Below are 26055 nucleotides of genomic sequence, written 5' to 3'. Positions count from 1 at the left end.
CCCTGTGTAACTTCGGTTTTTCTTTCTGTAACATGTTTCAATAAAATCCAAAAATGAATCGAGGCCTGCAGTTCACTTCCTTGCAGAAAGGTGGCGCTAAAGAGCGAGCAGCTGTAGAGCAGTGGTTTAAGTACCAGTCAAAAACTATTATATTATACATTGTATTATATAAGACCATTTGGTACTTTTGGCAGTGTGCCAAGTCCTGCTGGAAAATGAAATCATCTATATAAAAGTTATCAGCAGAGGGAAGAAGCATGAAGTGCTGTAAGATTTTGTGGGAAAACAAAACTGCACTGACTTTAGACTTGATAATAAAACACAGTGGATCAACACCAGCAGATGACATGTCTCTCCAAACCATCACTGATCGATCATCAGTACATTTTACATTTCATTTAAAGTAAATCAAGGGAGCAGAGTCTGGAGGAAGAGTGGAGAGACACACAGTCCAAACTGCTCGAGGTCTAGTGTGAAGTTTCCACCAATCAGTGATGGTTTGGAGAGACATGTCATCTGCTGCTGTTGATCCACTGTGTTTTATTATCAAGTCTAAAGTCAGTGCAGTTTTGTTTTCCCACAAAATCTTACAGCACTTCATGCTTCCCTCTGCTACTGACAACTTTTATGAAAATGTGGATTTCATTTTCCAGCAGGACTTGGCACACTGCCCACACTGCCAAAAGCACCAATTGGTCTTATATAATATTAAAATTTTCTAAAACACTTGATTTTTGGGTTTTTAATGGCTGTAAACCATAATCAACAATAAAATAAATAAACACTTAAAATAGATCACTGTATTTTAATAGTTTCATATTGGGACACAATACTAGTTTTAATAAAGTAAAACTCAGAGCAGCAGAAACCGGTAGAAAGGGTTTTATTTTAAATCACAGTTAAGAGCGTTTTTTTTTTACAGCAGTTCTGAACTAAACTAACAGAACGAGTCTCTGAACAGAACAGATTCTTATTTGGTTCTTCAAAAACAACTAAAAAACTTTTAATATTGCAATTAGCCGAATTTAAAGCTGCAACTCTGTTTTCTGTTAAAACGGCAGTGTTTACATAAACCCAAAACTATTTTTAAAAAGCCTGTTCCTAAAGACACAGACGACGACAGGAAGTGACATCGTTCACTAATCTCTTTCTAATGGCTGCTGGACGGCAGTTATCTCTTGTTTTGTGTTCTGGCCATGAGGATGCCTTCTCAATCTTGTTTTTACACTGATAGCAAATGCAGGGTCAGCATAATGTTTATTAATCCAGTTTTCTGACTGTTTCTGCTTCATTTTTATTCAGTTTTATCCATTTAGTATAGTAAAGATGTTTTTCATCTATTTCCCCAAATTTCTAGCTATTTTTTTTTTTTATTTAATTTTTAACTAAATTTTAGGAAACAAATTTACTTTTTGCAACTTGCAACAAAACTCTGATATCACAGAGCCAACTGTCATATGTTAAAAAAGTGGAAAAATCAGATTTTTTTTTTTTATATTGCCTGCAATTACGATTGCGGGATGCAGAAATGTGGGGGGAAAAAACAACAAAAAAAAAAACAGAAAAAAATCTTTACTATACTAAAAATAAACTAATTATTTTACAAAGTTCCTATATTTAAAGCCTCATCCACATGTATCCAGATTTTTTAAAAAGTGGAAAAATGTGGAAAAAAAATATTTTGCTTTAAATTATGATTGTGAGATGCAGAAATGTAAAACAAAATGGAAAAAAAAATCTTTACTATACTAAATGGAAAAATAAACTAATTATTTTTAAAAAGTTCCTCTATTTAAAGCCTCATCCAGATGTTTTTTTTTTCACAATTTCACAAACACAGAGGTATTTAAGATGCAATTGTGCATCATTTAATTAGGTACACAAGAAAACAAAGAAAAGCTTTGGCTAATCTTCGCTTTTCAAACTTTCAGACTTATAGAAAATTGTGTTTTTCCACAGATGGGAGGCCAAAATTCAGATAAATTATTTTTTTTAAATATCTGGATAAGTGTGAACAGTATTTTTAAGTATAGATCTTCTTAAAGGAGAACTTTAGTGTGAAATGGACTTTTTAGGGTTGTAGTAAAATACGATAAGTATGAATTTTTGTCTAACAGCCCAGCTCCATTTACCCCCAGCATTTACCTAACATGCTTACAACACTAGTGATAGGGGCATAAAGTTGTCCATAATGAAGCTGTAACTTTAGTAAGTCTAATTGGGGGCATGTTTTAAGGAGTTTAGAGCTCCTATGTATCGATAATAATGTTTCACAAATTAAAACCAAATCGATACAATATATCGCAATATCAATACATTGTCCCGCCCCTAATCCCATAAACTGGACTGGTGGAGACAGAAAACTGAATCAAAATGAACAAAAAACAAGGCAGCTGAAGACTCGTCTCTCAGAGTGTCTGCATGGAGAACATCACACTCTCTCTATCTCTCACACACACACACACACACACACACACAGCTCTATCAGCTTCACTTCCCCTCCCACGCATCTTCTCGCTGCTTCGCTGCCAATCGTTTTTGCTCTGAAAAGAATAAATTATAATATAAGAATTAAAAATAAGAATAAAAGTGCATCTATACAGATTGTGAGTCTGTGCTGTCAGTATCACATCAGGGTTCTATTTTTTTTTTACTATTTTTATCAAAAGAAAAATTCACACTGTTCTCATTTCCCATTATATATCTTCTAAAAACTTATTATATCTGTCCAGGATCTTTTATTTTACTTTAATCCTGGATATATGGAGATATTTGCAGTGCATTATTATTAGCATCATGATATTTTGGATCCTTTCTGTTACAAATTTGATCAAATTCTTATAATATTATTTTTTAATATCTCAGTTAGGGGTGTGCCATATCAAATTGTATACAATAAAAAAATGTATTTTTCATTTTGTTGTAGTAGGGTATTCTTGAAATATTTGTATTTTTTATTCAGTGGTTTGTCAGAGTATCGCCTAGAGTATCGTTATCATGAAAATACCATGAAATATCATGGTATTATTTTAGGATAATATCGCCCACCCCTAATGCTAACTGTGTGTGAGTGAGTGTGTTACCTCTGGCTTGCCGTAGCTGATCCTTCTCTGCCTCTCTCTGTTCTCGGCTCTGAGCACTTTTCACCCCCAGCGCTCCAATCACCAAACGCCGAGCCAGAGCCGCACTCGTCTGGGGACGCTCCTTAGCCGGGAGCAGGTAATCTACATATACACACACACACACACACACACACACAAACAGAACGAATGAACTTTTTACCCATTTTTCTCCCAATTATCCTCCGATATATGTGAAGTCAGACTCCGCCTCTTTTTGAACTGCTGCTGATGCAGCATTGCTGAGTAGCATCACAGCGCTAACACTCGGAGGAAAGCGCAGCGACTCGGTTCTGATACATCAGCTCACAGGCGCAGCCTTGTGCTGATCCACATCACCCTAGGAGTGATGAGGGGAAAGAGTACCATCTACTGTACCCATCCAGAGAGAGCAAGGCCAATTGTGCTCTCTCAGGGCACCGGCAGCTGATGGCAATCTGCATTACCAGGATTCGAACCAGTGATCTTATGATCATAGTGGCAGCACTTTAGACTGCTGGACCACTCGGAGTTGTGTGAATAGAGTCTTTAAAGTCACTCAGAGATTCACAAATGGTGGATTTTAGTAAACAGGTAAATAATTAGTAATGTGAGTAATCAGGTGTGCAGTGGTACCTGAGGAGGCGCGGGCTTTAGCTTTAGTAGCTGAGGAGGATTTGGAGAGAGGACGAACCTTCAGCATGGGGTTCTTCGTCCTCAGTGCATCACGCGCTACACACACACACACACACACACACACCAATATTAATACACACATCAGCTTGTAGTGTTCAGTGTAAAACAGTGTAATACATGACAGGTGGGTTTTACTGTTAATTTAATATTTTATTTAAACAGTTTTTGGAACCTCCATATTTTTCACCATGAGTCACGATGAGAAGATCCTATACTGTGCAAAATATACTGCGTGAGATACAAGGTTTTGTTGAGACTGACCTGCGATTGGACTGGAGAACAATCCCAGAGCGTGAGAGTCATCAATCCACTTTATATCAAACCCTTTCTGCCTGAAAACACACACACACACACATACACACACATACACACACATACACACACATACACACACACACACACACACACACACACACACACACACACACACACACACACACAAAACCTTAGAACACTGGTTTACACTATTACACATTGCTTTAGTCCACAACGCTTTAGTGTGCTTTAGTTACTCAACACCACGGCTTTATTCTAGAGCACTGCTTAACTCTGCTTAAACTATTTATTCTAGAACGGTTATTAATTCTAGAAGACGGCGTTATTTTAGAACACTGATTAATACTAGAACATGGTTTTATTCTAAAACACTGATTAACTCTAAAACACAGGCTTAATTCTAGAACACTGATTTATTGTAGAGCACAGGCTTAATTCTAGAACACTGATTTATTGTAGAGCACAGGCTTAATTTTAGAACACTGATTTATTGTAGAACACAGGCTTAATTCTAGAACACAGGCTTAATTCTAGAACACTGATTTATTCTAGAACACAGGCTTAATTTTAGAACACTGATTTATTGTAGAACACAGGCTTAATTCTAGAACACTGATTTATTCTAGAACACAGGCTTAATTCTAGAACACTGATTTATTGTAGAGCACAGGCTTAATTCTAGAACACTGATTTATTCTAGAACACAGGCTTAGTTCTAGAACACTGATTTATTGTAGAACACAGGCTTAATTCTAGAACACTGATTTATTGTAGAGCACAGGCTTAATTTTAGAACACTGATTTATTGTAGAGCACAGGCTTAATTCTAGAACACGGCTCCATTCTAGAAAACAGATTTATTCTAGAACAAGACTTTGTTCTAGAACACTGATTCATTCTAGAATACTAAATTAATTCTAGACAATTGATTTATTGTAAAACACGGCTTTATTCTAGAAAACTGATTTATTCTAGAACACGGATTTAATGCAGAACAGCTTTATTCTAAAAAAATATATATATATTATTTTTGAGCATTTTATAGCATTTACTTTATAGTCTTTTTTTTTTAAAGCACGGCTTTGCATTAGATTACGCTGCTTCATTCTAGAACACTGATTTAGGAGTAAAATAAACTACTTTACTTGAGATCACTGCCTCGTTGGTGTACACAGTTAGTACAGTGATTTAGTCTAGAACATTTCTTTATTTAGGAACACTAAATATATAAATGTACTGTGTGACAGGTTTATGACACTTTTAGAGAGTCTTTAAAGAACCACCAGCATATACAGCCCATTAAAAGATTACTACTCTTATTAAAACCTCATGCTGTTTGTCACATTACCCATTTCTACTCCTTTATTCCAGATGAACTTACTGGTAGGAGCTGAAGGCTCTGACTAAATCCTCGGTTTTAAACTCAGCGGGAAAGTCGTAGATTTCGATGATGTGCGACAGCTCGTCCTCCCGAAGCTCCACCTCCTCGTCCTCCGGAGACCAGTTATAGTAGTTAAACTGCGACTCCTGAATGGACTTCTTCTCACGAGCTGATTTCTGAGAGATCTGAATCAGAAGGAAGGTATTAGAGCAGCACAAACAGGACAAAACACAGCAGTGTGATTATAATTATACACACATTTTAGACCGTTATACACACAGTACAGTTAGAGTTACTTTCACTCCTGAACTGTTTTGTCTGGACTTTTATTCTGTATCTACTGTAACTGTAGACAGTGGCGCAAAAAGGGGGTATGCAGCCTATACGACGCATAGGGGCGCTGCACTAGAGGGGGCGCCAAATCAAAGCCCCAAATAAATTTTTAAATAATGACAGGATGCTGACGATTTTCAAACGCATCTCCAAACCCCCAATCACCCACCCCCCCCCACCCATTGCCGATTAAAACTTGGCTCTCCCCCCCGGGGGCGCTGATACCATCTGAATCTAAATTATGCACACCTCGAAATGCGACTCGTTGAACTGACAACATTCTACGAACCAATCACTGTCAAATATAGGGAGACTCCGCCCACATAGGAGTGTTGTTGAGTGTGCTCAGTCAATAAACTTCAGAGGGAAACCGAAACTAAATGGAGAAGAATATACCCTAGGGGTGGGGCAATATATCAGTATTGCAATAGTACTGTATAAATATGTGGCGTCAAATATGACTATATTTATTAAAACATAGGAGCTCTAAAATAGGGGCGTGGCATATCGTATTGTACGCAATAATATCCCCTACATTTTTGAATATGGTAAACGATATTATACCCTATTATACCCACCCCTAATTATCACACAGGGTTCTACTTTTTAGCTGTTTTTAGCAAAAGAAAAATTCACACTGTTCTCATTTCCCATTATATATTCCCATTATATCTGTCCAGTATCATTTATTGTACTTTAATTCTGGATATATGGAAATATTTGGAGTGCATTATTATTAGTATCATTACATTCTGCATCATTGACTTTTGTTACAAATCTGATAAAATTCTTTTATATATCAGATGTATGCAATAGTAAAATGTAAAAAAAAAATTCAGTGTTTCTGTCATATTGCCAAGAGTATCGTTATCGTGAAAATACCATGAAATCTGAATAAAGTTACTGCTTTATTACTCCACATGGTGGCGCTATAATCAAATGAGTAGGGTAAACCTGCAGTGAGGAATATTGGTTATGAATAAATCCATAATTCCTGGTATTTTATCCTTTTCAGTAACACAGGTGTTGTTAAGTATCGTGGAGAATTGCGATATATTAAAGTATCGGAAACACAATATCGTGATAATATTGTTTTTGTGGGCAATGTATCGTGATAATATCGTATCGTGAGATGCCCTGTGATTCCTACCACTAACACACACACTGTGACTGTACCTCTTCTAAAAGGTGTGGATCCAGACAGTCTCCTTCATCTGTAAATAAAGAATCCCAGTCTTCTCCTTCCTCTTCCTCCTCTTTCTTCTCCTCCTCCTCCTCCTCTTTCTTCACCTTCTCCTCTTTTTCTGCAGGCTGGGACACGTCTTCAGAGGAGACCCTGTTTCCTGCTTCCTCTGGAGATCTGCACTCCTCTTTTCGGGAGAGAGTTTCATCATTCTCTTTCTCTCCCTCCTCCCTCTCTCTCTCCCTCCGTTCTCCTCCCTCTCCGTTCTGGAGCTTCTCCTCTCCTGCTGGGGTTTTCTCTCCTCCTGCTCTCTCCTTCTTGTTCTTGCTGCTGTATTTCCGGGCCTTGTCGGTGTAGCGGGGTCTGGGCCGGGTCTTCTTGTCTCCTGAGGTCTGGTGTTTGTCTCTGAGCTGAGGGTCGGTGGGCGTGTCCCTCGTCTCGCCCTGGCGTCTCTTGGGGACGTAGAGAGGAGCGTCTGGCTTCTTACTGCGGGACGGAGCGCAGGGTTTGGATTCGGTTGCTGGGTGGGTGCTGTCCTCCATCACTGCGCAGGTACAACTAGCTTCTGTAATGAACACAAAATAAAAAAAGGTAGTAATATAAATTCTTAATAATTACATTTATTTCCAAATACAAACCAAACAAACTGAGGGAACAAATTGAGGCTACTCTGAGGGAATAATTCAGAGTGAAAAAATGTGTTAAATTATTATTTTACAAAACAATTTCTTCAACTAAAAGAATAGATAAAATTAAATTAATCTGATTGCTAATTTATTGAAATTATCAAAATTCTAATCTGAGGGAACAAGCAGCTTAATTTGGGGAACAAACTCTTAAACTAAGAGGAAAGTGTATTATTCTAAATACAGGAAATCATGAAATACATTTTGGGAACAACTTCTTAAATGAATGGAAACAACTGTTAAACTGAGAAAACAATTTGTCAAATTAAGAGAACAATATCTCAAAAAATATAATATCATTAAAAAGTAACTTTATTTCAGTAATTCAGTTGAAAATGTGAAACTCATATTATATAGATGTATTAAACACAGAGTGATCTATTTTAAGCTTTTATTTATTTTATAGTTAATGATTATGGCTTACAGCCAATAAAAACCCAAAAATCAGTGTCTCCAAAAAATTAAATATTATATAAGTACGTTTGGCAGTGTGCCAAGTCCTGCTGGAAAATGAAATCTGCATCTCCATAAAAGTTATCAACAGAGGGAAGCATGAAGTGCTGAAAGATTTTGTGGGAAAACAAAACTGCACTGACTTTAGACTTGATAATAAAACACAGTGGATCAACACCAGCAGATGACATGTCTCTCCAAACCGTCACTGATCATCAGTAAATTTTACATTTCATTTAAAGTAAATCAAGGGATCAGAGTCTGGAGGAAGAGTGGAGAGACACACAGTCCAAACTGCTCGAGGTCTAGTGTGAAGTTTCCACCAATCAGCGATGGAAACTATTAAAGAGACGTGGATTTCATTTTTCAGCAGGACTTTACACACTGCCCTCATACTGCCAAAAGTACCAGTTGTTCTTATATAATATTCAAAATTTTCAAGGTTTTCATTGGCTGTAAGATTCATAATCATCAACAATAAAATAAATAAACGTTTAAAATAGATCACTCTGTGTGTAATAGATCTATATAATATATGAGTTTCACATTTTAAACTGAATTACTGAAATAAAGGTTTAATGAAATGAAGGTTTTAAATCTTACCTGCTTCTTCAGGAGCTCAGTAAACTGATGTTGTTGGTCAGGAGTTTCCTTCAGTTGTGCTGGATGAGAATTATGCAGTTAAATTGCAGGTAATCCAGTATAATCAGCTGCAGTCAGGCGGGATTATAATAATAATAATTATTATTATTAATATTAATAATAATATTATTATTATTAATCAGCGCTTCAGTCTGGCTAAACTACAGTCTCTTATTTATACTAAAACCTCTCCACCGCCCTGTTTACCCGCTCTACAACACACCTGCAGACAAAAAATCTAATTAAACCGGTTTATTCACGTTAATTCTAGGTTTAAATGCGGATTTTATTCAATATTCACACACAAACGCTGCAACGACGACCGGATGTTTGGAGAACGACGCGCGGTGACGTCAGTAGTACGCGACACCGAACGCGTTGATGGGACTTGTAGTTTTTTCCGCTGTTGTTTTGTAGTTGCGAGCTAAGCACTTTTACTTTTCACTTTTTACATTTTTTATATCGCTTTATACTAAATTTTAATTTAATAAAACAAAATTAAACATCATATTATGCAACATAAAATAAAATAAAAAACAATAAAATAAAATAAAATAAAATGTAACACTGCTTATTAAAGGCCAGAATATATTTTTTAACTTTAGAAGTTAACATTTTTCTGTTTCGTTGGTAATGTTTAGTGGATTTCTCCAAAAATAACTTAATTTACAGCTAAAATAGCTAAACAGTTTTATGATAAATAAAACAGTAAGAAAAAAGAAAACAATGCAACACATTTTAATAATATAAATAATAGAAATGTATTTATATATAATATATAATCTAATACACAAAATGTTTTGGACTATAGAAAATGCTAAAGAAATTTCATCAATAGGAATAGTATAAAAAGTAGTATTATTTTTTATGTACTTTGCTTTTATTAGATATTATTATTATTAGATACTTTATTGATCCCAGAGGGAAATTCTGGAATTATTAGTTTTTAATATGCTAAATTTAGACAGTAAATTATGGAATGGTGCCTAAAATGGGCAGAAAATTGCTTCAGATAATGTGTGTTCTGTGCAACATTTTGTCACTGTCTAAAGAAAAATGTGAGCAGTATCTTTAAATAGTCAATTCTTTCCCATGCTTAGTGCTTCTACTGATTTATATTTATTAATAAGCAAACTGCAGTTTTGAGTTATGTACAGTTATATAATAATATAATATTACTCCTGACGGTAAACTGTAATTGACTGTAATTCTGTGGCTTTATAATAAGCAGGTTCTGATGGTGGGAGAACATTAGCAACATGTGTTCAGTCTTTCATCAGCTCTGCTATTGATAGCTCTCTCACTGTCCCAAACACTGACCACAACTGTCCTACTCAAACTAAAGATACCTGTTAGAGAAGAGTGAGGGTCTTCTTAAGCAGATACATCAATAATTAATAAGTAAATACATGAGGACATTGGGGACTCAGTGGTTATAATAATAATAATAATAATAATAATAATAATAATAATAATAATAATAATAATAATAATAATAATAATATTGTGCATTTAAGAAAGGCCCTCTCTGTGTCAGGGGTATTATAATAGTAAAAAATACTTTTTACTAATAGGGATGGATTTTCCATTGAAAGCAGAAAAAGGTATATAAATAGACTTAATCCCTGTCTGGAAAACTTAATCATAGTGTACCAGTATAATGACAATTAAGGAGTCAGCAACTCATCAAGAGTTAATTACTTGAATTTCTTCCTCTTAAAGTGTTTAAGAGCATCAGTTGTAAAGTTGTGAAGAGGTAGAGTTAAAGAACTAAGAACTACTCAACTCAACCACATTTTTCTGACTATAAGCCGCACGTAAAATCCTTTAATTTTCCCAAGAATCATCAGTGCACCTTATAATCCGATGCTCCTTATGTATGAATTCTACCAGTTAGGTATTAAGGAGCAGTAAAGACACTTAAAGCTGAAGTATAGAGTTATACAGGAGTTTCAGTAAAGTTTCTCCATCACCAAGACTGGAGCAGTATTAGCATTAGCTGCTAACTACACTAAGCGCTAGCTCCTCCGCCGTTCAGAAGCAAGCATATTGGACTGTAGCATGAATCGCTAGCTGATAGCACCCTGGCTTACCGGAACATTTAGGGTTCCTCAGTGTAGCTCTGTCAGGTGGCATTTACTAGCGCTAATGCTAATGCTGCTGCATCCAGCCTTAGTGGAAATGTGGAAACCTAAGCTTACTGTAAACAAATGAAAGCGGTTTACTCACCCAAATAAACAATTTCCAGGAGAGAAATCTGTGTAGATTAACATCTAGCGCTCGTTGTTGTTATTTTTGTTCATTTTCAAGAATTACAGTTTTGTTTACTAAGCTTAGCACCACCACCCAGCAGCAAGACCTGCTGAATTAGAAGGGAAACATGGCAACACCCCTGTTCCTTACTAGTGTCGCATAATGCACCTTATAATCCGGTGCACCTTATATATGAAAATGGACCAGAAAGTAGACGTTCATTGATAGTGCGCCTTACAATACGGTGCACTTTATAGTGTGGAAAAAACGGTAAATAAAGAAAAAAAAAATACTTTTAGTAATGAAGCATTTTGAGAACTCAAAAAGTAAAGTATCCCCAAGTGCAGCAGGTCACAAAGACAATTAAAAATGTTAAGATGAAACTGGCACTCATCAGGGCCACCCCCTGAAAAGGAAGAGCAGGGGTTACCTCTGTTACCGGCCTCAGAAATCGCAAGATAACAGCTCCTCAAACAATATTTTAAAAGAGCATTTATGTTTGTTTAACACTTACGTTTAAGTTACTACATGATTCCTTATGTGTTCCTCCATAGTCTGGAAGAATTCAGTATATAGTGTAGTGTTCACACCCACTCCGGTTTATTACAGGCCACTCTCTGAGTGTTTTTAAGTGTAATTAAGTCATTATTTAATTAAGATAATTCTATTTTAGCACTCTATTTTTAATCTGAGCTCCTCTGTCCTCCCCTGCAGGCGCCTGTGGGCTCTATACAGCAGCTTTTAGCCAGTTTTTCACTACTTTTCACGTGCTTTCACAAGTGTACACTCCAACAAAAGCCCCCCACACACGATCTGCATGCTGGGGTAAGCCCCGCCCCTCAGAGCGGGAGAGGGAGCTGATTGGTTGAGCGTGTGAGGGGATGTAAATCGGCGCTGTGTGATTGGCCGCGCGCTTGTGTAAGCGCTTGTGCAGGGCGGGGCTGTGAGGTTGTGTAAGGTGGAATCCGCGGTATATAAACTGAATTTACAGCTGAATTTACAGCAGCTGCAGACTCAACCTGCTGTTTAAACAACCCGGTGAGTAATACACAGCTTTATAACTCAATAAAACATTAATAACAGCGATTAAATACATAATTAAAACTTTATTTTTTCAGCTAGCATTAGAGTTAACTCATTACTGTGTGTGTGTTTATGGAACACACACACAGTAATGAATGTAACACTGCAAAATTGAATTAAAATATTATTATTCTTCTATTATTTGTATAAAGTTGCTGTATTTTTACAGTAAATATTTACTTTAACATCCTATATTCGTAAATTACAGCATACAGTTTTGAAAAAATAAGAGAGCATTTAAAAATGATGGGTTTCTTTGATTTTACTAAATTGAAAACCTCTGGAATATAATCAAGAGGAAGATGAATGATCAAAGACATTTTTTACACCAGGAGTAAAGGCATAAAGTTATCCAAAAGCAGTGTGTAAGACTGGTGGAGGAGGACAAAAACTGTGATTAAAAACCAGGGTTATTCCACCAAATATTGATTTCTGAACTCTTAAAACTTCATGAATATTAACTTGTGTTCTTTTTCATTTTCTGTAAATAAATGCTCTAAATGACAAAAAAAATGAATTTGGAATTTGGGAGAAATGTTGTCTGTAGTTTATAGAATAAAACAACAATGTTCATTTTACTGAAACATAAACCTATAAATAGCCAAATCAGAGAAACTGATTCAGAAACTGAAGAGCTCTCTTAATTTTTTCCAGAGCTGCATTTAGTGTGCTCTACTGTCAGATAACATATAATAAACCAACATGAATGGAATTTGACATTGTTAAAACAAACAGTGCAACCTTTGGACAATGTTGTAGCAATGTTGTAAACAAGTAGAGTACACAGTGTTGTGACAACTTTGAGGTTATCTGGATGAATGTATATTGTGACCTCATGTGACCAAAATTCAATGTAGGACAGTGTCCTTACATTGTTCACTGTTAGTCCCTGTGCAATAATACTTGTCGAAACCTACCATAATCATATCCCCTCTGACCTTATCTTAGCTGAACTAGATTTAGTATTTAGTATTCGTTTATTATATTTTTAGTATTTTTTCTGTAATCTTTTGTTAATATAGTTTTATTATTATTATTTGTTTATATATTTTCCTTATCTGTTTCTCTGTTCTTTCCTCTGTGCTGCTGTAACATTGCAAATTTTTCCATTGTGCGATTAATAAAGGATTATCTTATTTTATTTTATTTTACCTAATTCCAACGTCAATTAGATGTACAAAAGTGGTGACAGCTGATGTTAACCCGGCTAACAGAGAACGTTATAAAAAGTTGGCCTGTAACGTTATAGAAATAACATTCTGAAAATGTGTAACATAGTAATAGTTTAATGTTATTTGAACAATATTCCCAAAACTAAAAACACTGGCAGAAGTAATGTTGCAGCGATGTTACCAGAACGTTTAAAAACATCCATCCAACAGTCCATCCAGAAAGCTTGAAAGATAACATTCAGAAAATGTTCTACTAAGTAAAAAGTTGAAATTTTTATCTAACCAAAAAATTTAATCTTTCAAACATCACATGCGAATGTCACAAACGTTTAGTAACATTTAGTGAGGTATGGTGACAGAAACCCAACATCTGATGAGCTTAAATTGAAGACCAAACCAAAATTCAACGTCTGATGTTTGAGTTTGATGTCAACCCAATGTTGTTTTTTGATGGATAAAAGTGAGTTTAATTTCCCCAAAAAATGTAACATACAATGTATAGTGTTGGATATTTATGTCAACCTGATTTTTATTTTTTTTAACTAAAGTTCAATGCCTCTTTGATGACTCAAATTATGTCTGCTGCTTGCCTTTATCTTAAATTCTTCGAATTTATTGGTTAAATGTAAATAAAATGTAATATGTAAAGGCACTCCCATTAGTGACATAAATGTAACTGCTTTATTCACTATTCTAATCAACCAGTGAATCTACCACCACCATGTGTTTTACTGACTTTTCTATATACTGTAACAGTGCAACTGTTTTTTTATTTATTATTTATTTATTTGTCTATCTTGTCGTTCACATTCACTGTAAATGTAAGTGATCTGTATCTGTGTGTAATGTGAACGAATCTGTCCCTGAAACGCCTCACATGCTGCACATTGATACCTGTATAAACGTCTCCTTCTTCACCAACAACAAAAAAAAACTCATATTAGAGAGACGAGAGACTCGTAGCTTTATAAAGGGTTATAAAGTTAGCAGCTCATATGTGGAGCATCCTTTGCTGGAGTGGAGAGTAAACAGCTGCTCTGAAGTTCATGCTCAGGTCCAGGAGGTGAAAAAAGGACAGGTGGTTTGCTTTTGCTGTTTTTATGCAGCTACAGCTGCACAGCTGCACCAAGAGATGCAGTGTGGGAACGAGAGAGAAGCACGAAGCACTAATGCTAATGCGTAAAAGCAAAAAGACGCATAATTTCAAATATGACCGTTCACATTCATGTCGCATGTCCATGGATTGGATACATGTCTGATTTATGGCCACATATGAAAGTGACTCAAATCTGATTCGAAAAAAAAAATGGATTCGGCACGTTCACACAGCCATGAATAAATCAGATCTGATCCACATTGAGTCTATGTTGATACTGGTCTAATTTGCAGTATTCTGTGCTGTGATTGGCAGGTAAAGATGTGGGTCTTCTGGACGTTTCTCCTCTATCTAAGTCTCTCCGGAGTTCACTCCATGTTCTCCGTGGTCACAGATTCGGTTCTTCCTCCTCACGCTCTTCACAACCCCACTCAGAGGAATTATGGGATGGCAGTGACGGATGTGGATGGCGATGGGGATCTGGAGGTGGTGGTGGCAGGGTGAGTAAACACGTTTGATCCTAAATGTACAGTGATAGTAGACCTGGGAAATATTTCAGTATTTTATCGTATCATGATATATTTTCTTATTGTATCGCAATATGTTCCATAAGAATATCGAGGATATCATCCGTGCCTAAAGAACACTGAACTAACTAGGGGTGGGAATCACAGGGAGTCTCACGATACGATATTATTACGGTACTGTAATACTTGATATATCGCAAGAAAAATCTCTCGCTTGTATTATAGAAGAGGATAAAATTCTCCTAAAAATAAGCAAATACCAGGAATTATAGATTTATTGGTCTCAGGTTGGGATCAGCTGCCAGGTACCGAGAGTTTTACCTGAACTGGGAAAATCTGCTTTTAGCTACAGAGCACCAGCGAGCTGCAATTCACTACAGGAAACTCTAAAACTCTAAAACTCAGCTCACTGCTGTCACTAAATCATTTTAAACTTTTAATTTCTTATTTTAGTTCTTCTCTTAGTACCTGTTTTACCTAATCTTATTTATTCGAATTTGTGTTTTAATTCTTTTCTTACTACCTGTTTTCTTAATCTTATATATTCCTAATGTTTATTTTTTACTTTAGTACCTTTTTACTTAATCTTATTTATTCCTAACTTTTATTTCTTATTTAAATTATTCTATTAGTACCTGTTTTACTTAATCTTATATATTCCTAATGTATATTTTTTACTTTAGATCTTATCAATTAGTACCTGTTTTACTTAATCTTATTTATTCCTAACTTTTATTTCTTATTTAAATTATTCAATTAGTACCTGTTTTACTTAATCTTATTTATTCCTAACTTTTATTTCTTATTTAAATTATTCTATTAGTACCTGTTTTACTTAATCTTATATATTCCTAATGTTTATTTTCTCATTTTAGTTCTTCTCTTTTAGTACCTGTTTTACTTATTCTTGTTTATTCTTAGATTTTATCCTTATTGTAGTTCTTCTCTTAGTACCCGTTTTACTTATTCTTATTTATTCTTAACTTATATTTCTTATTTAAATTATTCTATTAGTACCTGTTTTACTTAATCCTAATGTTTATTTTTTACTTTAGATCTTCTCTTTTAGTACCTCTTTTACTTAATCTTATTTATTCCTAACTTTTTTAAATAATTCTATTAGTATCTCTTTTACTTAATCTTATTTATTCCTAACTTTTATTTCTTATTTTAGTTCTTTTTTAGTACCTCTTTTATTTAATCATGTTTTTTATTCCTAGTTTTTAGTTCTTATTTAGTTCTCTCTTAGTACCTGTTTTACTTAATCTTATATATTCTTCATTTTTGTTCCTAATTTTAGTTCTTCTCTTAGTACCTCTTTTACTTAATCTTATTTATTACTAACTTTTATTTCTTATTTTAGTTCTTCTCTTTTAGTACCTCTTTTACTTAATCTTGTTTATTCTTAGCTTTTATCCTTATTTTAGTTCTTCTCTTAGTACCTCTTTTACTTAATCTTATATATTTCTAATGTTTATTTTTTACTTTAGATCTTCCCTTTTAGTACCACTTTTACTTAATCTTGTTTATTCTTAGCTTTTATCCTTATTTTAGTTCTTCTCTTAGTACCCGTTTTACTTAATTTTATATATTCCTAATGTTTATTTCTTATTTTAGTTCTTCTCTTAGTACCTGTTTTACTTAAACTTATTTAGAATAGTCAGACTATTAGAATAGTTACGATCTGTGTATTGTAAAATGGTCTTTAAATATTGTAATATAATATATATATATATATATTTTAATCACCCAGCTTTATCATTGCGTGATTATGTACACCACGGATGGTGGCTTATATACTGTTCATATTAATATTATATCATATTATATAGTATCAACCAAAAATATTCAATATATGATGATATAAATTTTGGCCCTATGTGATGGAAAACAGTGTCTTAGTGTAAAAACTTTATTTACTTTATTTAAGTTGTACCCATTATCTATTCTCTGTATAGAAGTACTGCCAGTAGAATAAGACTCTCTGGGGCAGATTGGCACCATGTGTTTATCATGTATTTCAGGTACAGCGGCTCGAACCTGATTCTGAAGTATGATCGTGATCAGAAGAGGCTGGTAAATATCGCAGTGAATGATCGTAACTCTCCGTACTACAACCTGCGGGACCCGGAGGGGAACGCTATCGGAGTGACGGCGTGTGACGTGGACGGAGACGGACGAGAGGAGATCTACTTCCTCAACACCAACAACGCTTTCTCAGGTACATACAGCACTTACATCCTGTTCAAACTGGAGGATTAACGCTCACAAAATCAGCTTAGTATAACTAACCTAACTAAACTAGCTGCCTGTTAGCAGGGCTCCAGTTGTATCTTTATATATTTTTAACATTACAGTTGCATTTATTTGTGTATTTTTCTACTACCATAAATTCATCAGTTGTTTTACCATGTGCTTTTGCCACTTTTGAAGCTCCTCAGTTGACTGACATGACAGTCCACCAGCCACAATTTCTCCACTATTTTTTTTTTTACTTTTCTCAGCTTTTCCACCAAGCTGATTGGTTCTATGTTGAAAGGACTTAAGAAATCAGTAAACATACTGTGTTCTAAGCAATAGGAAAACTCACATTCATATTTTAACCAGTAAGCAGTCTTCTTATAAACTATTTATTACCACATTCACTGCAATAAATATCTCTGTCCCCAGTCTCTGTGCTGGGACGGTGGGACTGTGTTACTCTGGAGCTCCCAAACTAAAAATCATCTGTTCCAAATATAATAATATATATTTTTAACGTTACAGTTGTATTTATTTGTGTATTTTCCTACAGCCATAATGTCAGCAGTTGTTTTTTTTCGTTTACCAGATTACCATTGCCACTTTTGAAGCTCCTGAGTTGACTGACATGACGGTCCACCACCCACATTTTCTACACTACATCTTTTCACCACTAGCTCCCTGTTAATGCTTCTTTTCTTGCAGCAATGTTAAAAGGCAGGAATTTATTACTTTATACTTTATAGGAAAACGCATAGTCATATATCAACCAGTGACCAGTCTTTTTATGAACTGTAATATTCACATTCACAGCATGAAAAACCTTTCATGACACTATTTTTAAAGTCCCTGGGACGGTGGGACGGTGTTAGTCTGGAGCCCTGCTGTTAGATAATTAGATAATTAGCTAATTAGCAGCCATCCCTATACAGCACAGTCTGAATAACACGTCTTTGGTCCTGCTGTTGTGTGAACGTTTTTTTTTTTTTAAGGTCAGGCCTCGTACTCCGATAAGCTGTTTAAGTTCCGTAACGGCCGATTCGAGGATCTGCTGAGTGATGACATCAACGTGCGGAGGGGAGTGGCCAAGCGCATGGCAGGACGCTCTGTAGCCTGTGTGGATAGAAAGGTAATGCATGTCCGTCTATCTACTGATTTATCCCTTTATCCATCATTCCTCTGTTACTTTCTTTATTGTTCCATTTGTCTATCCATCTCTGATGCTTTATCCATTGTCTGTTATATAGTTGGATATTATCTATTGTCCATTTGTCTATTCATCCTGTTCATAAACACACATGTCCCTGAATATTATATTCGGTTTATTGTGAATTATTAGCGGTTCTGGCATTATAATAAGTGTTATATTAGTATTATATAAGTAGTATAAGTACTGTGTTGTTAGATCAGGGCCTAAACTGAAGAAACATTTAGTTAATGATTATAAAAGTGAACATCATTGCGACCTCAATATTATTAACACAAATATGTGTAAAATATTGATATTTCTTATGTTTTATGCCAATAAAACAGCCTCAATATAACAGACATTGAAGGTGAAGCATTTGAAATCTTCATCAAATTAAGAAAGGACAATAAGGGGTCTCTGAGTTGTCCAGCGGGCTAAGCGAACAACTCGATTTAGAATCCTGTTCCTGTAACTTGCCATCAGTGACCAGAGCCCTAAGAGGGCAGACAATTGGCCTTGCTCTTTCTGGGTGGGTAGATGGCACTCCTAGGGTGATGTGGATCAGCACAAGGCTGCGTCTGTGAGCTGATGTGTTAGAACCGAGTCGTTGCGCTTTCCTCCGAGCGTTAGCGCTCTGATGCTACTCTGCAATGCTGCATCTGTTCAAAAAGAGGCGGAGTCTGACTTTACATGTATCGGAGAAGGAGTGTGTTAGTCTTTGCCCACCTGGTGTTGGAGCATCACTAGTGATAGGGCGAGTCCTCATGAGTGGGTTGGGTAATTGGCCGTGTAAACTGTGGAGAAAATGGGAAAAAAATGTAATAAAATAATAAAAAAACAGAAAACTAATGTCAACCATTTTTTAAAGACTTTAAACATTGAATAGATAAAGATTACAGGAGTGTATTTTTATTGTATTATGTCATTATTTTATTAATAGTAATTATCTGTTATTAATGGTGTTTATTTGTCTGTATCTGCTGTAGGGAACTGGGCGGTACTCTATCTACGTGTCGAATTACGCTCGGGGAAACGTGGGGGCTCACGCGCTGATCGAGATGGATGAATCTGCCAGTGATGTTACTAAAGGCATCATCGCTCTGTCTGACGTCGCCTCTCAGGCCAGAGTCAACAAGTACACAGGTGAGAGGGGCGGAGCCTAAAATCCACCAACACCTGCAGACATTAGTCTTTATATTACAGGATCATATTAACAGGCTAAAGTTCGTAAGGGTTCAGTGTTTCCTGATGATCTGTGTTTCTGTCTGAAGGTGGGCGTGGCGTAGTGGTTGGTCCAATTCTTAACGACGCTCGCTCTGATATCTTCTGCGACAATGAAAACGGACCTAACTTCCTGTTCCGTAACAACGGTGATGGCACCTTCACCGACATGGCAGCTCAAGCAGGTGAGAGGAGGATCTATAGCAATAGAGCAGATGTGAAATGTTCAAAAGAGACTAAGGTGCTGCCATTATGCCACTATGATCATAAGATCGCTGGTTTGAATCCCGGTCATGCTGCTTGCCATCAGCTGTCGGAGCCCTGAGAGAGCACAGTTGGCCTTTCTCTCTCTGGGTGGGTACAGTAGATGGCACTCTTTCCCCTCATTGCTTCTAGGGTGATGTGGATCAGCACAAGGCTGCGTCTGTGAGCTGATGTATCAGAACCGAGTCACTGCACTTTATTCCGAGCGTTAGCACTGTGATGCTACTCAGAAATGTTTGAAAAGAGGCGGAGTCTGATTGATCTCCATTCTTCTTTGTGTTTCAGGTGTGGAGGACAGATATCAGCATGGCAGGGGCGTGGCTCTGGCTGATTTTAATGGAGATGGGAAGATTGACATTGTCTATGGAAACTGGAACGGCCCCCACCGTCTCTACATGCAGACTGACCAGAAGACCTTTAAGGTGAGACACTCAAGTGGACGTCCAGCTCTGTTAGATAAATGAATTCCACCATTTATAATTCCAACAAATGACTGGGAATTCAACCATTCAGAACTCCACCAAATGATTATGAATTCCACCATTTTGCATTACACCAAGTGATTGTGAATTCCAACATTTAGAATTTCACCAAATTATTGTGAATTCAACCATTTTGCATTCCACCAAATAATTGTGAATTCCACCATTTAAAATTCCACCAATTCATCATACATTTCACTATATAGAATTCTACCACATGATTGTGAATTACACCATTTAAAATTCCACCAAATTATTGTGAATTTCACCAAATGATTGCGAATTTCACCATTTAAAATTCCACTAAATGATTAGGAATTCCACCAATTAATTGTGAATTTCACTATTTAAAATTCCACTATATAGAATTCCACCAAATGATTGTGAATTCCACCTTTTAGTATTTCACTAAATTGGATTTAGGAAGATTGGTGTGAACATTTGATTGCCTTTGGTGACAAGAGCTTCAGTAGTGAGGTTAGGATGTTGAATGATGATCACTCATCATCCACAGCTCCCAAATCATCTCATTTAAAAGTATTGGATGGAGCTCCATCATTCCACAGATCTTTCACTGCTTCATACTGAGGGCTTTATACCCCTCTAGCCCACAGCTAGCTATCTGAATGCATTCATTAGAGGAAGAGTCCACGAACATTTGGACATGTAGTTTATTGAAACTTGCTGAGACTATCTAAGATAATATTAATTTATTAAGAAGCTGCTGTTTTAAGGTAAATTTGTTACATAATTCTACTTTAATATTAACGTGTGTGTGTGTGTGTGTTTTAGAACATTGCAACAAAGTCCTTCTCTGTCTCGTCTCCTGTCCGCACTGTCATCGCTGCCGACTTCGATAACGACCTGCAGCTGGAGGTTTTCTTCAACAACATCGCTTACAGAGGAAACGCCCCCAACAAGCTCTTCAGGTACTGACCTCCACCTCCAGATCTCACACAGGTTACATTATTAATCCATTAATCCAAAACGGATGGACTGTGTTTTTTTTCTCTCAGAGTCATGAGGAGGGAGAGCGCTGATCCCACCATCACTGAGCTAAACATCGGCGACGCCTCAGAGCCTGAGGGCCGGGGAACAGGTGAGCATCACCTGACCAATCATCAGCCATCATGCTTTTCTCTTTCCGCTATAGTACCATGTACCATTTTAAAAAAATTGCAGCACTTTATATTGTGTCAATGGTACTTGAGACAAATGGACCAATAGAAATAGTCCAAAAGTACTTATTACACTGTAGACCAGGACTGGTTCTAGGGGTGGCTGAGGGGACCGATGCCCCCCCAAATTTAGTTTTTGCCCCCCCCAAGCACAATGTGAGCAATCACTATTTTTAAATGATCTCTGAAAAGATCTCTGAACCAGCTGAAGATTTTAGATATTCAAATCCACAGTTTGGATACAGAGATTTAATTTCTGTATATAGTTTGTTTGTTGGTTACATGCCTTTTAACTTGGCAATTAAATACAGGCGCTCTATGGTCCACTATGCCACTGTGTATATGTGTATAGTAGTTCACTGACAATAGGCTAACTGTTCATTAATGTGCGCTTGTAATCTTTACATTATTTGTTATACTGTACAAATTTATATCTATAAAAAATTGATTGTACCAGTACATTTTCCATAACATCAACAAGAAATTCTTACAATCCTTAACCAGATTTTCCCATTAAAGTACAGTAGATGTTTTCCTTATTTTATTTATTTTCATAATTTCCTCCTCTTTTTCAGTGTAAAAAATAGGTGAACATAATAAGCTTTATTTTGTTCTTCTGAACAATCCACTGTTTTCTTCATATTTTATTTTACTAATCATATTTTTATTCTCACTTATTCCTATTTCCACTTTGGAATATTATATTCTTAGCCTATGTCTAGATACTTTTATTCACATATCAGAGTTTTTCTGTCAGTATAATCATATTTAAAAAATCTTTATAAATTTACATAAGCAAAGTATATTCTTAAATGCATATAAGTTCTATTTCTTTGCTTCTCACATTCATTTTAGGCAGAATGATTAGCTCTGGCTTTAAAAATATGACTATCAACATGCCCACCCATTATGGTCTAGACCCGGCGCTGCTGTAGACGCAGATTTAACTTAATTATCCTATAAATTGCACTATTGGGACACTTACATGCACCTAAACCTACAGGAGCTTTTTTATAATGTCAAATCCTGAATCTATTCTGAAGCCATTAGTGTGGAGTCGTTCCCCCCATTTCAGCTCTAACAGCAGGTTTGGACAAAAGTAGCAGGACACCTACAGGAGCTTTTAGGATGTATCATTCTAAACCCATAGGCGTTAGTGTGTAGTCGGTCCCTCTTTGCCTTAATTTGCTTAAAACAGAGTTAAATGAAAATGTGTGATTCTGAACAGACTGTCTCGCTGTGTGTATCTGATTAACAGGAGCGACTGTGGTGGATTTTGATGGTGATGGATATCTGGATCTACTGGTTGCTCATGGGGAGAGCGCCTCCCAGCCCATCTCTGTCTACAAAGTCAAACAGGTACAAGCACCACCTCCAGCTTAACCTTTTATGATGTATTAGCTAGCTAACACATCACAGAGACAGTAGAAAAGATGGACGCCGTGTCGCCGTTCCCATTCATTCACTGAAAATGAAGCCGAAATCTTCCGCCATGTTGGCGATCCTGAAACCCGAGTCTGTAGAGAGCAGTAGAGACCAGAGGAGGTAGAAAGTCTGTGGAGAGACAGCCTACTCATTTAAATAACCCCGCCCCTGAGGGCTGCCTCCACAGAGCTCACACAGTCTATGGTCCCACCCATACAGTCATTGGTCCCACCCCGGCTATAGGTGTAACCCAGCCCTTTTACACACCAATAACTATACCTTTTTAAATAGAGCTGAATAACGTTTTAAAAAACGATAAAATGTAACAACATAAGCAGAGGTTACACTAGCTGCTGCATTTAAATTTAAAAAGAGGTAGAATTACAGTATATTAGAAAAAAACGTGATTGAAAGTTGTCTGTTTTGCCATTGAAACCTATGGGGATGGGTGGGGTTACACAGCTTTCTGAAACCGAACAGCAGGGGGCGCCCGACCTGTGGTGGCTTCACTTTTGAGAGGCGATGCTCTGTCCAGCTATACACAGTCTATGATACATCATATAAGGTTAATAATACCACTCAGTGGACAGTAGCACAGTGGGTGGTAATGATGGTGACCGGCGACATCTGGCTAGAATGAACAGACAAGCGACTCTGGCAGAAATCACATGCACATATCATGGAGGAACACTATTATACACACACATAACCCACGTCAGTACAGTGTTCTTTAGCTTCTATAACACATGGTAAATCCACGTCTCGTCTCTCCTCAGAGCTCCGGTAATAACTGGCTGCGGGTGATGCCTCGCACTCGTTACGGAGCGTTCGCTCGCGGTGCCAAGGTGGTGATCCACACTAAACAGAGCGGCGTTCACACCCGCATCATCGACGGAGGATCTGGATACCTGTGTGAGATGGAACCAGTGGCTCACTTTGGACTAGGTAAGAAACACACCTAGAAATAGAGGCATCTGATCTTCATTTGGACAGTATTGAAAGATTGAGCTCATATAACTAAACACAAAACTGTAGAAACTACTTTTAAACTGTAGTTTAAAATGTAATAAACAAAAATGTATGGCTTCTAATGCCCTTATATATCTTTATACCCATGCGTCAGTCTCTGACATTGACTGGAATAAAGGTTTTCCCACTCCTCCATGCAGAATTCTTTCATCTTCTGTGTTTGCATGGATGGGTGGCTCAGTCAGAAACTTCACTCCTTCGTTTCTTTGGTTTTACTATGAGTGAATGGAGGAGCTACTGAGCTCTGAGTTTCCTCTTCTGAAGTCTCCTTTGCTCCACCAGCTGCTCGCGTTCAGTAAAACTGAGCCAGATCCCCTTTTAGAGGCTGTATGTGTGACATAAGTACGTAAAAAGACGTGTGACGTGACCAGAAGAAGAACTCCCGGAAAAAGTGACCAGACACCCCAGTAATGAATATATTAATAGGCTTAGCAGGGATGGTGGTTTCAGCACACTGGTAGCATTAAACACTATATTTTATCCTTTCTCCACTCAGAAATGCTTCTGCTTGCAGTTTAGAAACTCGATAATACAGACTGACACTTTAATAATATTTTATAAATAATGTTAAAGATATTTCTTTTGTTGTAAGTGTAAGTGTTCAGATTTATTACCTCCATCTCTCAATACTGTTCAAATAAGGATCTATATAACAACAATATATGTGCTGCTTCTCACTTCTGCTTCCATTTGTTTTCCAGGATCTGATCAGGCCACCAAGATTGAAGTCTATTGGCCGGATGGCCGCTCTCTGACCCGCCCCGTCTCGCCAACTGATATGAACACAGTGATGGAGATCACATATCCTGGAGCTTGAGTGTTTATCAGTTATCAGCTCACTCTCTTTACTTTCTCTGTTTTTTTTACGCTTTCGCCATCATGCCTTTAAAGTGCATCAATATTAACAAAAATGCAGACCAGCGCTGTGAAGGGTAGAGTAAAGGGAAAGAACACGAGAAAGAATGAAAAGTGGCTTTAAATCCAGTTTTGAAACTCCAGTCATGTTTGTATTTAATTTGCTTTTTTAACTGATGTTTCTTGATTCTATATAAGCTAACATGAACTGTCTGTTAACTTCATTTTCTTAATAAAAAATAAATTAATAAAGCCTGGGGTATCTATTAGAATTAATCTATTTTTTGTCTCATTTAATCATCTGGATTTTAACAACTCAGTTACTTTATTTCAGTAATTCAGTTCAAATTGTGAAACTCATATATTATATAGATGATAGGTTTTTAGGCATTTACTTCTTTTATTGTTGGTACTTTTGGCAGTGTGGGCAGTGTGCCAAGTCCTGCTGGAAAATGAAATCCTCATCTCCAGAAAAGTTGTCAGTAGCAGAGGTTCAGCATGAAGTGCTGTAAGATTTTGTGGGAAAACAAAACTGCACTGAGTTTAGACTTGATAGTAAAACACAGTGGATCAACACCAGCATCAACATGTCTCTCCAAACCATCACTGATCATCAGTAAATTTTACATTTCATTTAAAGTAAATCAAGGGAGCAGAGTCTGGAGGAAGAGTGGAGAGACACACAGTCCAAACTGCTTGAGGTCTAGTGTGAAGTTTCCACCAATCAGTGATGGTTTGGAGAGCACTTTATGCTTCCCTCTGCTGAAAACTTTTATGTAGATGCAGATTTAATTTTCCAGCAGTACTTGGCAAAAATACCTGAGACACTGATTTTTGGGATTGTATTGGCTGTAAGCCATAATCATCAACAATAAAAGAAATAAACGCTTAAAATAGATCACCCTGTGTTTAATACATCTATATAATATATGAGTTCCACATTTTAAAATGAATTACTGTAATAAGGTCACTTTTCAATGATATAAATTTTTTTTAGATGCACCTGTATTTTCTACAAGTTTACCAAAAGTAGCCTGGAAGGAATGACTACACACTGACGTTGATCGTCAAAAACTGGGTGTTATGTCCAGTATGCAAATACATGGTGACAGAAGCCAATGGAAAAGAAGCTGCCAATGGCAGTAGAGTATACATATATTATTCTAGCTAGAATTGTCCGTGTGAACAGCGACTAGCAACAATTCAAGTCAGGAGGCCCCGCCCAAATTTTTCACAGGTCAGTCCAGCGTTTTTTAGCTTCAATGGGACATGGCAAAAGTCATGGGACACAA

At 36.6% G+C, this 26055-nt stretch overlaps 2 protein-coding genes across 3 annotated transcripts; one reads left to right on the top strand and one right to left on the bottom strand.

Moving 5' to 3' along the window:
* Positions 1-866: 866 nt before the first annotated feature.
* r3hcc1l (R3H domain and coiled-coil containing 1-like) lies at positions 867-9095 on the bottom strand. Its single transcript, XM_049469567.1, has 7 exons — positions 8710-9095; positions 6961-7532; positions 5452-5636; positions 4056-4126; positions 3735-3830; positions 3084-3224; positions 867-2543 (listed from the first exon to the last, which is right to left on the bottom strand). Exons 2-7 carry the CDS (start codon positions 7507-7509, stop codon positions 2491-2493), a joined length of 1095 nt encoding a protein of 364 aa, XP_049325524.1. The 5' UTR covers positions 7510-7532; positions 8710-9095; the 3' UTR covers positions 867-2490.
* On the top strand, positions 7438-25039 carry crtac1a (cartilage acidic protein 1a). 2 transcript variants are annotated; one of them, XM_049469566.1, is made up of 12 exons: positions 7438-7519; positions 14668-14852; positions 16904-17100; positions 18113-18249; positions 19296-19452; positions 19581-19715; positions 20080-20216; positions 21069-21205; positions 21293-21375; positions 22713-22813; positions 23656-23824; positions 24610-25039. In XM_049469566.1, exons 2-12 carry the CDS (start codon positions 14674-14676, stop codon positions 24723-24725), a joined length of 1548 nt encoding a protein of 515 aa, XP_049325523.1. In that variant the 5' UTR covers positions 7438-7519; positions 14668-14673; the 3' UTR covers positions 24726-25039. The 2 variants fall into 2 exon arrangements, with proteins under 2 accessions (XP_049325523.1, XP_022530216.2); XM_022674495.2 differs by lacking the exon at positions 7438-7519 and adding an exon at positions 11944-12039.
* The last annotated feature ends 1016 nt before the right edge of the window (positions 25040-26055 follow it).

Source organism: Astyanax mexicanus, chromosome 21 (genome assembly GCF_023375975.1).
Source record: "Astyanax mexicanus isolate ESR-SI-001 chromosome 21, AstMex3_surface, whole genome shotgun sequence".
In the NCBI taxonomy this organism is placed as follows: Eukaryota; Metazoa; Chordata; class Actinopteri; order Characiformes; family Acestrorhamphidae; genus Astyanax; species Astyanax mexicanus.
Note: the sequence above shows the minus strand (reverse complement) of the source record. Positions and strands in the feature narration are given on the sequence as shown.

Excerpts from the sequence above, each read along its gene's own strand:
- crtac1a (XM_049469566.1), top strand. The coding sequence starts at position 14,674 with ATGTGGGTCTTCTGGACGTTTCTCCTCTATCTAAGTCTCTCCGGAGTT. Across the intron at positions 21,376-22,712 it reads GCCTGAGGGCCGGGGAACAG|GAGCGACTGTGGTGGATTTT; the intron begins GTGAGCATCACC and ends TCTGATTAACAG. Across the intron at positions 23,825-24,609 it reads AGTGGCTCACTTTGGACTAG|GATCTGATCAGGCCACCAAG; the intron begins GTAAGAAACACA and ends TTTGTTTTCCAG.
- r3hcc1l (XM_049469567.1), bottom strand. The coding sequence starts at position 7,509 with ATGGAGGACAGCACCCACCCAGCAACCGAATCCAAACCCTGCGCTCCG. Across the intron at positions 3,831-4,055 it reads GTTCTCCAGTCCAATCGCAG|CGCGTGATGCACTGAGGACG; the intron begins GTCAGTCTCAAC and ends GTGTGTGTGTAG. Across the intron at positions 2,544-3,083 it reads TCAGCTACGGCAAGCCAGAG|AGCAAAAACGATTGGCAGCG; the intron begins GTAACACACTCA and ends TATTCTTTTCAG.